This window comes from Podarcis tiliguerta (assembly GCF_965153285.1).
Source record: "Podarcis tiliguerta genome assembly, chromosome: 10".
Taxonomy (NCBI): Eukaryota; Metazoa; Chordata; class Lepidosauria; order Squamata; family Lacertidae; genus Podarcis; species Podarcis tiliguerta.
The window spans coordinates 23,188,017-23,200,873 of NC_139543.1; the positions used below are offsets into that span (position 1 = coordinate 23,188,017).

General features: G+C 40.2%; 1 protein-coding gene across 3 annotated transcripts in view; it reads left to right on the plus strand.

The window, feature by feature from the left end:
• The window catches only part of TMEM168 (transmembrane protein 168), a 12,172-nt gene extending 7,828 nt beyond the window's left edge, over positions 1-4,344 (plus strand). For all 3 annotated transcript variants that reach the window (XM_083399688.1, XM_083399689.1, XM_083399690.1), the window contains one exon: positions 769-4,344. In XM_083399688.1, coding sequence (XP_083255814.1) covers positions 769-1,316 — 548 coding nt within the window. In that variant the 3' untranslated portion in view covers positions 1,317-4,344. The remainder of the gene's footprint in view (positions 1-768) is intronic.
• The last annotated feature ends 8,513 nt before the right edge of the window (positions 4,345-12,857 follow it).

Sequence of the window (12,857 nt, forward strand, 5' to 3'; positions counted from 1 at the left end):
GCACTTTGTGAATTAATTAAATAAGAAAATTCCACTGGAAGCTGACCATTTTTCTAGACTAGCGCAACCGAGGAGTTCAGAGCTTTGTTTTGTTTTTCTTCTTTTATCACAGCTCCTAAAAGAACTGATGAAAGCCCTAGGGCAACATCTCTCCTAATTAAAAGTCAGCTGCTCCCACGAGTGGCACTTCAGCTACTTAAGAGTTAGGGTGGCTGCTCCAGTTACTTCTGGTTATATATCATGCTGCTTCTTTTAGGATCAAAATGGAAATTCCTAGCAAGAGCATGGAAACCTGGTCATGCCAAAGGCATCTTGCTCATTCTAGATGCATGCACTGTTAGTGAAGGGTCGCAGTTTTTAGACATTTGCAAGGGATTAAAAAGCTAAGCAGAAGTGGTTTAAGTGGTTCCTGAATGCCTTTACTAATTAAGTGCCAAAAGCATGAATTTCTCAGCTATGATCAGAATTAACCATAGGTGCAAGGATCGGAGGGATATTTTCAGTTTCTGGTCCCAAACAGGTAATTATTCTTTTAATTATTATTTTTGTCACAGTTGATAGCTTGGGTCCTCTATTCACTAGCATTCACAGCTTCAATCCAGCGTGCATGGCACCCTTTTCATATGCAATCAGTCTAGAAATTGAGAACATTGTGGAAATTCAATGTGTTCCGCAAGTATTTTACATCCTAACCTGCTGTGTTAGAAGCTAAGCTCCCATGTGAATATTTCATTTTCAGCAACAATTATATTTCTGGTTTCCCCACAGGTGGTGATGCATTACGACTCGACACACTTATAGAATGGTGGAGAGAAAAGAATGGCTCTTTTTGTTCACGGCTTATTATACTGTTGGACTGTGAGAACTCTCAGCCGTGGGTTAAAGAAGTAAGAAAAGTCAGCGACCAGTATGTTGCAGTTCAAGGAGCAGAACTGGCCAAAGTGGTAGACACAGAAGAGTCAGACCTCCCGCACCTTGGTGATTTTACTAGAGAATGGGTTGAATACAACTGTAATCCTGACAACGACATCAGCTGGTTTGAAAAAGGGCGTACTGTGAAAGCCATGTATGGCGTGTCAAAGCGGTGGAGTGACTACACATTGCACTTGCCAAGTGAAAGTGATGTTGCCAAACACTGGATGATATATTTCCCACGCATCACTTACCCACTGATTCATCTGGCAAACTGGTTCTGTGGTCTTAATATCTTTTGGGTTTGCAAAGCTTGCTTTAGGTGTTTGAAAAGATTTAAGATGAATTGGTTTCTTCCCACAGTTTTGGACACAGGACAAGGCTTCAAACTCGTCAGATCTTAATTTAAGAACCAAAGATGATAAGAACTGGGAACTCATAGGAAATATGACTGATTTTTATTTTTAACAGTTTACTGTTTGAAGAAACTTTGCTACTTTTGTAGCTGTATTCCCTTTGCTCATTGTCCCGAGCAACTAAAGTATTTGCAAAGGGTTTAGAAACCTCATTAGAAAACAAAAAGCAGCAAAAGTGTTAATTGTTACTGAGCTGAATCTGAATTCCATGAAAGTTATGAAACATGACCATGTCCTTGAGAGACTGGTTTGTCTGCGCACTTGCACAAATTGATTTAAATTGGCACAGCTTCCATGCTTTTTACTGTTAAATTCCTGATGTATTCTCAGCACAGCACTTGGCACTCATATATAAACGGAAGTAATTATGATCATACGTTGCTTTTATAAATTTCAGGCTTCCAGAAATAACAATGAACTGAAATTAAAACAAAGCAAAGAACCAGGTCAGGAAGCTAGCAGCAGTCCAGGAATGCTTAAGTGAATGTAAGTTTGATAGCTTTTTTTATTGGAATTCCATGTACTTAGAACAGCAACCTTAGAAGATGCATATATGGAAACAACTGTCATTGATGTCAGCAGTATTCTTCGGATGGCAAGGCATGAGGTTGGACCCAAATCTTAGCCATCCGTGAGCAGAAAGACTCCTTCCATCAGTGGAAGGCTTTTGATCCAGTTCAGAAGCTGTTCTCTCCAATAGATCATGGTATTACAGATTTAGAATTCCTTCCAATGCTCTGGCACAGGTTTTTGGAGGATGCAAAGGGCTACAGGAAAAGGAAGCTCAGCAAAAATATTCCCCACTTTCTACCAGTGGAATACCCCCTGTGGAACTCCACTAAGCAGTAGCAAAATCTGGATCCAAGCCATCATGTTTCATCTTGGATATCATAGTTAATATCTTCATCAGAGTTTGTAATGGCCTCACTTAAAAATGATACAAAGATAGGCAGGGCCTTGAATTCACTATTGTTGAATTCAACAAAGTTGGCTTGGTATCAGACCAGCTTTGTTGTCTTCACTTATATTAATCAGGTGGTAACGATCTCCTGAAATATATTTCTCTCCTCAGACTGAAGCACATTATCTTTCTTTATGTAAGGGAACACAAAAGCTGTTTGTGGAAAAGAATATATGTTCTTGCCTCTTTGAGGCTTCAAAATCTGGCCTTAATCATTTTAAATTGCAAAACTGGAAGGGGTTGAAAAAAGTGCCCATATGAGAGAGATGATATGAGTACTGTAACTGCCTTTTAAATATTTCCAGCTGTTGGAATTTGGCTCATTCTATTCATTTAAATAAAAGCTATCATCCACAAATACTTTTATCACTTTGCTAGAACTGCCAGATCTTAAAACTAAAATCCCTGTAAACTAATATCACACCCCCACACATTTACTTTCCATGTGGAAGTTCAAGTGTCAAGTTTCTCTGTCATCTGTCAAATTATATCAAAACTCCGCTTCATGAAAGAACACATACTGAGACACACGGTGCGTTGAAAGCACATTTGAAACACATGTTCCACTTCAAAGAATTATAGGCCACCATAGTTTAGTCCTCAAGCAACCATCAACAAACTACAGTGCCTAGAATCTTTGAGGGGGGAAATGTGCTTCAAATGTGCTTTAAAGGTATAGCGTATATGCAGCCCAAGGCAAGGATGGTAGTGGGTATGTATAACCGTGACTACATGTATAAACGTGACTACACATCCAAATTCTTACATTAACTTTTTTAAGGGAAAGTTATATTATTTTTAGCTACCTGTCAAGCACTGCAAAACAAGTATTCACTATTTAATGCATTAAGAACAATTCACATATCCAGGCAATTTGCCATAGAACATTAGCTGAAAACAGCCATTTAATAATATTTCTGCACTAAACAAACCTTTCTCTCACATAGATCATGGTGTTACAGATTCCAGAATTTATTGGTAGCAATTTCTTCTCTTGCATAGCGAACCCCAGTGAAACTAATAACCTGCAGATACCTATGTTCCTAAACTAGATGTTTGCACAGAGAGATAATGAAGAGATGCTGGTGAGATCAACTGTAGGTTTGTCCAGCACAAATAGTAACAAATATCAGGGCCCCCTTCTCCCACAACTATTATACTGGGATGGAAGTGTGATCAAAAGTCAGGGAGTGCTGAGGCAAAGGAAGACATTGAACAAGTTGAATGACTTGTCACCAGTATATGATGTTTATTAGACAGGCAAGCAGGCCCAAATGAATTCAAGAATATTCCTACCCTGACAAAGTGTTACTGGGTTTCTATTTTCAAGTGCAGGTTCAGCCGAAATGTCATATTTGATTCCAGATTAATAGTTTCCAACAACCTACATCACATTATGCTGAATGGAGTGAATAAACTAGAAAGTAAATGATTTACTGACACCCAACATTTTGTGTGATTCTTTTGATATTGTTTGAGAATGACATGGTTCTGTGCAGAGATTAGCTTGGCTCTTTACATTTCATTTTGCTTCCTTTTTATACTTCACATTTCCTAGAACGTGCAAATGTTCTCCAAATAGTTTTCATCTAATTGACAAGCAGACAAATGATCTCGGCAAAAGGAGGATGCCATTTCCTTTCTCATACAATTGCACTTTCATCTGTTCTAATTTATTTAGCAGTGCTTTGAAACTTTCTCAACATTGAAAATGAAACATTTCTCTTGGATACATTGTGCTTCCTTTGGATTAAAAAATGCTAATCTCACTAACATTGAGCTAAACCAGAGTGTTAAAGGAGTTTATTGGCTGCAAATCGATAACATTGCTCTTATTTTTTTTCCCATTGTTACCACTCAGTTTTTTTATTGAATTTGTTCTATAAAGGGATCGTTTAAATATATGTGGCTTTTTTGTATGCTTCTTTTTAAATTTTGATTTCTCAAGTTCTACATTCAGTTACCTTTTCAGGTATTCAGTTTCATGGTCTTTTTGTTTGTTTTATTATTTGTTATATTCAAAATAAAAACCACAATAAGATTGACTGAAAGTAACATTCATGAATGACCTGACCTTTATTTTCTACCTGAGAATGAGACAGCTAGACAAAAGGCTACTTTGCACTTACTTCTAAAACCATGGTTTTGCATTATGTGCTTGACTGATCCTGCTAGCTAGGGATGGTGGGATTTGTAGTCCAAAAACAGCTGGAGACCCAAGTTTAGGAAACCCTGCCTAGCTCATGGACTTTGCTAGCATTTAGTTTCACTTTCAATGATTCCTTGCTTGTAGACTGGTTAAAATAAGCACCGGCTAATTAAACAAGCTAGCTTTGTTTGAAGTTGGTTTGCTTAGAAATTGACCAGAGTTAAGTTTTAAATCACACAATCCCTGGTTTATATATGACAAACCAGGATCCTTTGAAAGTGAAACTAAATCCTAGTACACAGGAGGGGGACCTCATGTGAATCTCATTTCAGTGGGTGCAGGTGAAAATGTTGATATACCACCCTTCATGATTAAATTCCACAGCAGCTTACAAAAATGTCAAAATACTATATTCAAATCATAAATGTGGAAATCCACAATAGAAAAAGTAGCAAATCAATGTATCACTAAAACCAAGGTATTAAGATCAGCAGAAGCATACTTAAATCATTAAGTATTTAACAGATGCCAAAACAGGTTGCTGCCTCTCATACCTGATCTTTAGTGCATTAGACTCTCAGCTCTTCAGATGTCACACCTTAAGATCTACTGTTCTTTCATATTATTAGCATGTTTTCATAGAAAGGAAACCCATTTGACCAGTTAGAAGTAGTTCTTAAAAGATTGCTTCCTTTTATTTCAAGCAACATCTTTCAGCAGATAAAGCTATGCATGCAGTCCATAATACAGCTCTGCATCACACACTGCAATGCTGTGGCAGCCATGCATGCAACACTCTTGCTCCAAACCTTAAAGGAGTAGCTGTCATTCTGTATGGTTCCGCAACACGGTGTTATACTAGCTGCACCTTGCAGCAAGGACATTTTGTAAGCTGGGGGCAATTGACCATAGTCTGTGAAAATAATACTCTGCTTAAGATCATGGGTAGGCAAACTAAGGCCTGGGGGCCAAATCCGGCCCAATCGCCTTCTAAATCCAGCCTGCGGATGGTCCGGAAATCAGTGTTTTTACATGAGTAGAATGTGTCTTTTTATTTAAAATGCATCTCTGGGTTATTTGTGGGGCGTGCCTGGTCTTTTTACATGAGTAGAATGTGTACTTTTATTTAAAATGCATCTCTGGGTTATTTATGGGCCATAGGAATTCGTTCATTTTCTTTTCCAAAATATAGTCCGGCCCCCCCACAAGGTCTGAGGGATAGTGGACTGGCCCCCTGCTGAAAAGGTTTGCTTGACCCCTTCTTAAGATTCATCAGCTTAGTTTACTCAAGTTTAGTGAAATAAACTGCATTTTCTTCCAGTACCATTGTCTTTCCTCTGCAACTGTTTGATAGCCTAATAATAAATATGGATCCTGTATGATTTGTCTTATGTGAATATTAAGACAGAGCAGCATTTAATAAATGCTGCACTACTTGGACTACTCAAGTTTTTTTGTTCTTTGTTGGAATGGTAACCTGCTTGCATTACAGCCACAAGATGCAAAGGCTGCTTGAAAGCTTCTGTACAGTATTCCGGTCAAGCTATATTGACTGCACAGGGTAAAGGGATCTATCATTTGATGGTTAATATACTAGTTTTCCGAGACATCTAAAACCTCTGCACCTTCAGTATTCATTTATTAGGGGACCAAAGCACATGGTATATAAAGGTATATTTACATATTTTAAGAAGCAGGGGCTTGTCAGAATTAGGGCAGCACCATGTTTGCAGGGGTATTTAACCTTTTTCTCCACTTGGCAGTCCTGATAAAAATTGCCCCATACCCACACTATTGACTTTAGTATGTATGTATGTTTGTTTGTATGTATGTATATATGTATGTATTCATAGATAGATGATAGATAGAGATAGATAGATAGATAGATAGATAGATAGATAGATAGATAGATAGATGATAGATAGATAGATAGATACATGCATACATACATACCCTGACCATCTGGCTGGGTTTCCCCAGCCACTCTGGGCGGCTCCCAACAAAATATTAAAAACCCAATAAAAGATCAAACATTAAAAACTTCCCTAAACAGGGCTGCTTTCAGGTGTCTTCTAAAAATCAGATTGTTGTTTTTCCTTGACATCTGATGGGAGGGCATTCCACAAGAAGGCCCTCTGCCTGGTTCCCTGTAACCTCACTTCTCACAGTGTGGGAACCGCCAGAAGGCCCTTGGAGCTGGACTTCGGTGTTGTCCAGGCTGAACAGTGGGAGTGGAGATGCTCCTTCAGGTATACTGGGCCAAGGGCAAGGGTGGGGGGACCTTTTCTTTTTTTCTTTTTTTATTTGCTAAGACCCTTTCCCCCATGGGGCATGCCAGGAGTGGGCAGTGCATCCTTCTATTTCAGCCACCCCTCGCCCTCCCACATTATATTAGGCCAAGGGCTACATCAGGCATAGGCAAACTCGGCCCTCCAGATGTTTTGGGACTACAACTCCCATCATCCCTGACCACTGGTCCTGTTAGCTAGGGATGATGGGAGTTGTAGTACCAAAACATCTGGAGGGCCGAGTTTGCCTATGCCTGGGCTACATGTTGCCCTCCCCAGCCTTAGTGAAGGGAAGCCTGCTTGCGGCATGTGATTAACTTGTTCTAGTGTTCAACACTGTGCATTTTATGGAGCTCCTCTTAGCAGGCATTCATCAGATTGCATTGTTAGCCACTTTTCTTAATGCCTCATTCATATTTAAGGTGTTGGGAGACTCTGATCTAAACAGGAAAAAGCAGGTCTGTGCTGTTGCAGGTGTCTCCTTCCATTTGGATATTATGTAGACATAAATATTGCTCTGTGTTAATACGTATATGCAGTTAGCACATTTCTGTTTAAACATTTGAGGTGAAGAAGAATGGGTCTATGGTAGGAAATAGTTAATGTAAGCCATTTCTTGTGGCATAGTCCTAAAGCAGCCTGTCATCTCTCAGCGTTTCATATGCACATCCTTTGCATAATGCCTTGTGAAAAGTACCACAGCATAAACAGCATGCTAATGTGCCAAGAAATGTCTTCTGAAAGAATTTAATTGGAAAAATGTTTCTACTAGAAGCAATAAGCCAGCTGTTGATTAGGAACCAAATTCTCTTGGCAACATTAGTGGGATTTTGCAACACAAACTTTATTCAGCCATGATCATATTCACTAAGTGCACAATGAACAGAATTAAACCTGCATATTTGGCATATTATGTTCCCATGAATAGTCCAACATAAACAACTTGGGAAGTTAAATAATTTCAATGAACACATCTTTGTTCAATACATTCAATCATCTTTGACAACCCCCCTCCCCAAAACTGAAAATAAAACACTAGAATGAAGTGTGTTGAAGAGTAACAACAAAAAAACAACAGTGTGAAGGCTCAAGAGAGCGCCAACTGAAAATGCAATAAATTATTTGGAATGTGGAGAGTTTCTGAATTTCCGATGCAAATATTCAGACAAGTGAAACTTGTGGCTACTACGGTTTGCACTCTTAGGACCTATTGTGGGCCACTCCTTTATTTAAAAATTCTAAAGAGATTTAGGCGGGGTTGACTGCCAAATCTTCTTAGGTCTGAACAGGGAATATTGGTAGTAAAAGAAGAAAAAACACTGAATTTTGTTTTGAGTATACAAGAACAGGAATTTAGGTACTGCAGTGTGTGGCAGCTGTGGAGGAGGGGACAAAAAAACCCCCACTGTGATGCACAAAAACATGCATTTCCCAGGTTTTTAAGACAAAGATAGAGAAAATGTTTCCCTGAATTCACTTGCAGATTGACTAAAAATGAATATGATGAAATGGCTGGGATGATGAGTAAAAGCCCATTGTTAAAATTCTACTAAGTTACTAGTGTTGACTCATTCAAATCTCCCCTTAGTGTGTGTTTTTTATTCAGCAAACTTAACTCCCTTTCAGTGATGATCCCTACCCTGATCAGTGTCCCCAAATACTGTCACTAGATGATCATTTATCAGGCACAAAATAGATCATTCCTAGATTGTGCCTACCATGGTAATACAGTTTTTAAAAAATAAAGTCGTGTAGTGTCATGAAGCGTCTTTTCTTTTAGAAGAATATCCTTATGCTGGAACTGCTATGAGGATAATAAATGGCAGCTCTTTTGAGCAGAATAGCTTCTGCAGAGGCTTCTGTTTTCTGCACCCCTTAAATTTGATGCTGGTAATTTCAAGTGACTGGCTCTCACCCCTTGCACCATCTACCGCCTATGCATTTAAACTGCACACATTACTGTTTTGTGTCTGACAACTCATAGAGCATCTTGGCTGTGCACTGAAATGAGAGGAAACGTCTTGTAGATCAAGGATTCTGGGGCAGCCATGTGGCTTGTCATTTGATATTCAAAATATAATATATAAATATAATATGGCTGAGTGAAGCCCCATAATTTTACTGGGGTGCTTAACACTTTTGCTGCAATCAATGGAACTTCCAACTTTAGTTTTGGCTACATCATGCCCAATAACTGTACTTTAAAACATCGTCATAGGGCTAAACAGGCAATAAATGGATGGATAAGCTACAGGTTGGTTTGGCTGACCTAGAGTGACCTGGGGCTGTCAAGCCATCCAGCAGAAAGAAAAGGCAGGCATCAGGAAGGAAAACCCATGAATAGGCCAAGACCTACCTGAGTGCTGGCTGCAGCTTCCCAGGAGAAGACTGGTGATCCAGACACCATCTGACTCTTCTTTGTGCCTGAAGCCGCACACCCAGCATTGCTGCCTCCACTCCACAGCCGTTGCATGAAGTAATCGGCCCTGCAGATGCTGCTTCATAAGTGGCTTTCCTGTAGTTACAATATAAGTATTTTCAAAACGCAGAGGTTTCGATTAGAAAGTCTGGTAAGTACGTATGCACCAGATGAATCTGTAATGCGGGATTGAACCAGTGCATAGGGGGTTATTTAACTACATTTTTACATCTACCTGCACATTATGATTACCTGGAACTTGGATTATCTGAAGGAGCGTCTCCACCCCCATTGTTCTGCCCAGACACTGAGGTTCAATGCCAAGAGCCTTCTGGTGGTTCCCTCGCTGCGAGAAGCCAAGTTACAGGGAACCAGGCAGAGGGCCTTCTCGGTAGTGGCACGTGCCCTGTGGAACACCCTCCCACCAGATGTCAAAGAGAAAAAATTACCAGAATTTTAGAAGACATCTGAAGGCAGCCCTGTTTAGGGAAGCTTTTAATGTTTGATGTATTACTGTATTTTTAATATTTTGATGGAAGCCGCCCAGAGTGGCTGGGGCAGCCCAGCCAGATGGGCGGGGTATAAATAATAAAATATTATTATATTATTACTGGAACCTGGTGTCACCAGCACTTCTCTCAGTGCCCAAAAGATTTAAATTAACTTCACAGCACCAGCCTCCAGCTGTGCACCCTCATTATTCCCCCCAGAATGCCTCTGGGTCCCGTGTGAAGCAGAGAGGCATTTTTATGAAATGAGCACAGTGGTTGGGTGGAGCATCACCTGGTAAATTGGAGGGGTGATGGAGGACAGCAGGGAGTAGTGGGGTGCTGGGGGGGAGAGTGCGTGGTATAAGGGGAGGAGGAGGGCAGGGAAGTGAAAGGGGATGTATGCGTGATGGTCTTTTGAGAGAAAAGGCATGCATAGGTGTGTGGCTGGTGACTCACTGCTGAATTACTTCCGCTCTTTAGAATTTCAGGACTTCAACAATTTCAGGAACATCTGCCTTCGAAGAAATCAAGGCAAGGGACGTGGCACAGATACAGTGATGGAAGCCCCTCCCCCCCCGAAATATTCGTGCCAACAATCTTAAAAATGGGTCACAGATTCCCTTGACATGATGCAAAGCAAATGCAGCTAACCGTAATAAAATGTTGCATCAGCAAGGCTGCTTAATTTTAAGGGAATGGAAGCGTCCCAGCTTCTGCATCCATAATTTAATGTAGCTTCTTCCTATTCTGCTACTAGAAGCACGCATGACTCCATGGCACCTCTAAATCGGTACGACTGGTCTTTTTCAAAATGCCAACCCCAAAGCCCCCTATTTCCCCGCTGCTATTAAAATGCAGCACAACATACATTTACAGGGCAGTCCTACATACGTCTAGTCAGCAGACAGTCTCCTTGAATTCCACAAGGCTTGTTTCTGGTAAATAGGTACATAGAGTATTGTGCTGCTGGTGGGAATGCCTTGTTGATGCTATACTGTGACGGGGCCTTTTCAGTGGTTGTCCCCCATCTGTGGAATGCCTTCCTTAACAAGGTGCATGTGTCTCCATCCTTCTTAACTTTCAGGAGGAATTCAAGAATGCCCCTGTTTGCCCAGGCATTTGGTGGACGAAGAATAAATTTCCTGGCAACCTTGACATCACAGGCTGAAATATATGGGTTCTATAGTAATTGCTTTTAGAATGTTTTTAACTGTAACCTTTTTATGTGGCTATGTTTGCACACACACCCGGACTATGCAGGATGTAAATTCAATCAATCAACGACATTCCTCAAGTTGTTGCAAGTATTTTGCTAAGACCAACTGTGAAGACCTAATGTCATGAACTGTTGCATTTTGCTTGCATTGAAATACATATCTTTCTAGGCTTTGTTTAGATGGGCTGTTTGCATGGACATCTATGCATGTTATATGGGATCCATAGTTTCACCTGTTTGTCCATCAGGGGTTATGGGTTTAACCCACTATACCCTGAGGCTCAGGTATCATGATAGTAAAATTCCTTTGCATAGGTGCAGAATGACCCATTCCTTATCTGAGGGTGGAGAAGTTAAAAGTTCCCAGTTGCCTTGAACCTGTAACATGAAGAGAGGAGCTTATGACTAGCAGCAGAGACCACATCAAGAAGTAGACATTCTGCCGAGATTCCTTAGGGAAAGCCACACTGTTTAAGGTGCCATGCCACTGCTTTGAACGGATAGTGCAGATGGAGCCTGAGATTGTAAGACCACTAGCCCAACCTTTCTATTATATAAATTAGCCCCAGTAAATAGCTTCAGGTACATCTGAATTAGCCCTTATGGAAAGGGGATTCATGTATTTAAGCAGCATTGGCAATATTACCTTTACACATCAGCTCAGTGACAGCTACAAAACAAAACGTGTTACAATGTATTAATATTCTTAAAATACACATTGGTGGTTTGGCTTTGACTCTAACCTCTTTATAAAAGTAGTATTTGTCAGTGCCACAAAAAAAGACAAAGGCACACTGTATTTTAAGGACATGAAGCAGTACATTTCTGCCAGCAGATGGCAAGGAACATACAGTACACACCATATAGTAGCATTTCAGATTCTCAGCTGAAACTTATAAGGGCAGATAAAATTCACATTTCAATCCTTTTAATAAAGCCAAGTATTCACATTTCTGCTTTGCTTCACACTTGACTTCTTGAAACACGTTTTTCCCCATTTTGGTGAATTAATCTTCCAAAATGTTTTCTAAAATTCACATTATGATACATCTGTTCTGCCTCCTAAAAGATAATTCAGTTTCCTGAGTGCAGTAGGGAAAAGAAAATAACGAAGTCTCGGTCATTATTAACTTTGCCTTTTGCTTATGAGTCCTTCAGATCACTGATCAACATGAACTTGCTATATTAAGATTGGAGCATGACTACATAAGGGTTCAGCACCAGAAAACAAACTGAATCACGAAGACACGCGCTGGCATATATTAGCAGTAAAGCTGAAAGCTACTTATCTTGCACATCACTTTCTACTTTTTCTTTGATAAAATGTTTCAAAAATATTTTCAGTAAACTCTGAGCTGACACTCAAAAGCAACTGCAGAAGGAAGGGGCGGATTAAGGGATCAATTACAAATTAAACTTGAAGCTATTGTTTATTAATGTTCTAGCTCAAAATGAGCATGTACAAATGCAAGTTGCACACAGACCCACATAAATGATGAGCCGGACAGCAGTATTTGGGCGAAAGATGGGCAACAATTATTTTAAATAACAACTAGGATCTGGAAAGGGTAAAAGCATTCATTAATTAATGTGCAGAATCCTATGAATCTGAAGCATATGAAAACCAAACCACACCCATAGGTGCTAACTCCCTGGGGCCCTGGGTGCCCAGCACCCACAAATTTCGGAGCCAGGGCCATGCACGCTGCGTGGCACCCATGGCCCCAGCCACCCACAGTCGCAGGGCCAAGTTGGCACTCCTGACCACATCTCTATTTTTTGAGAGAGCTCACAGCCCCAGAGTAGTTAACTTTTCATTCCTAGTCCTTCTGGCTCGCACAATAAGTGTGCTAAATGTGTAGTGCTGACGGGGTCCTATATTCTTTGTTCTGCATTGCTGGTATATTTTCCTTTTACTAGGAGGATCCTAAGCTTGGTCTCATGTTTGTTCCTGTGTAAGTGTATATAAATATTGGTGTGTGTCCAAATATTCAGGAACGAACCC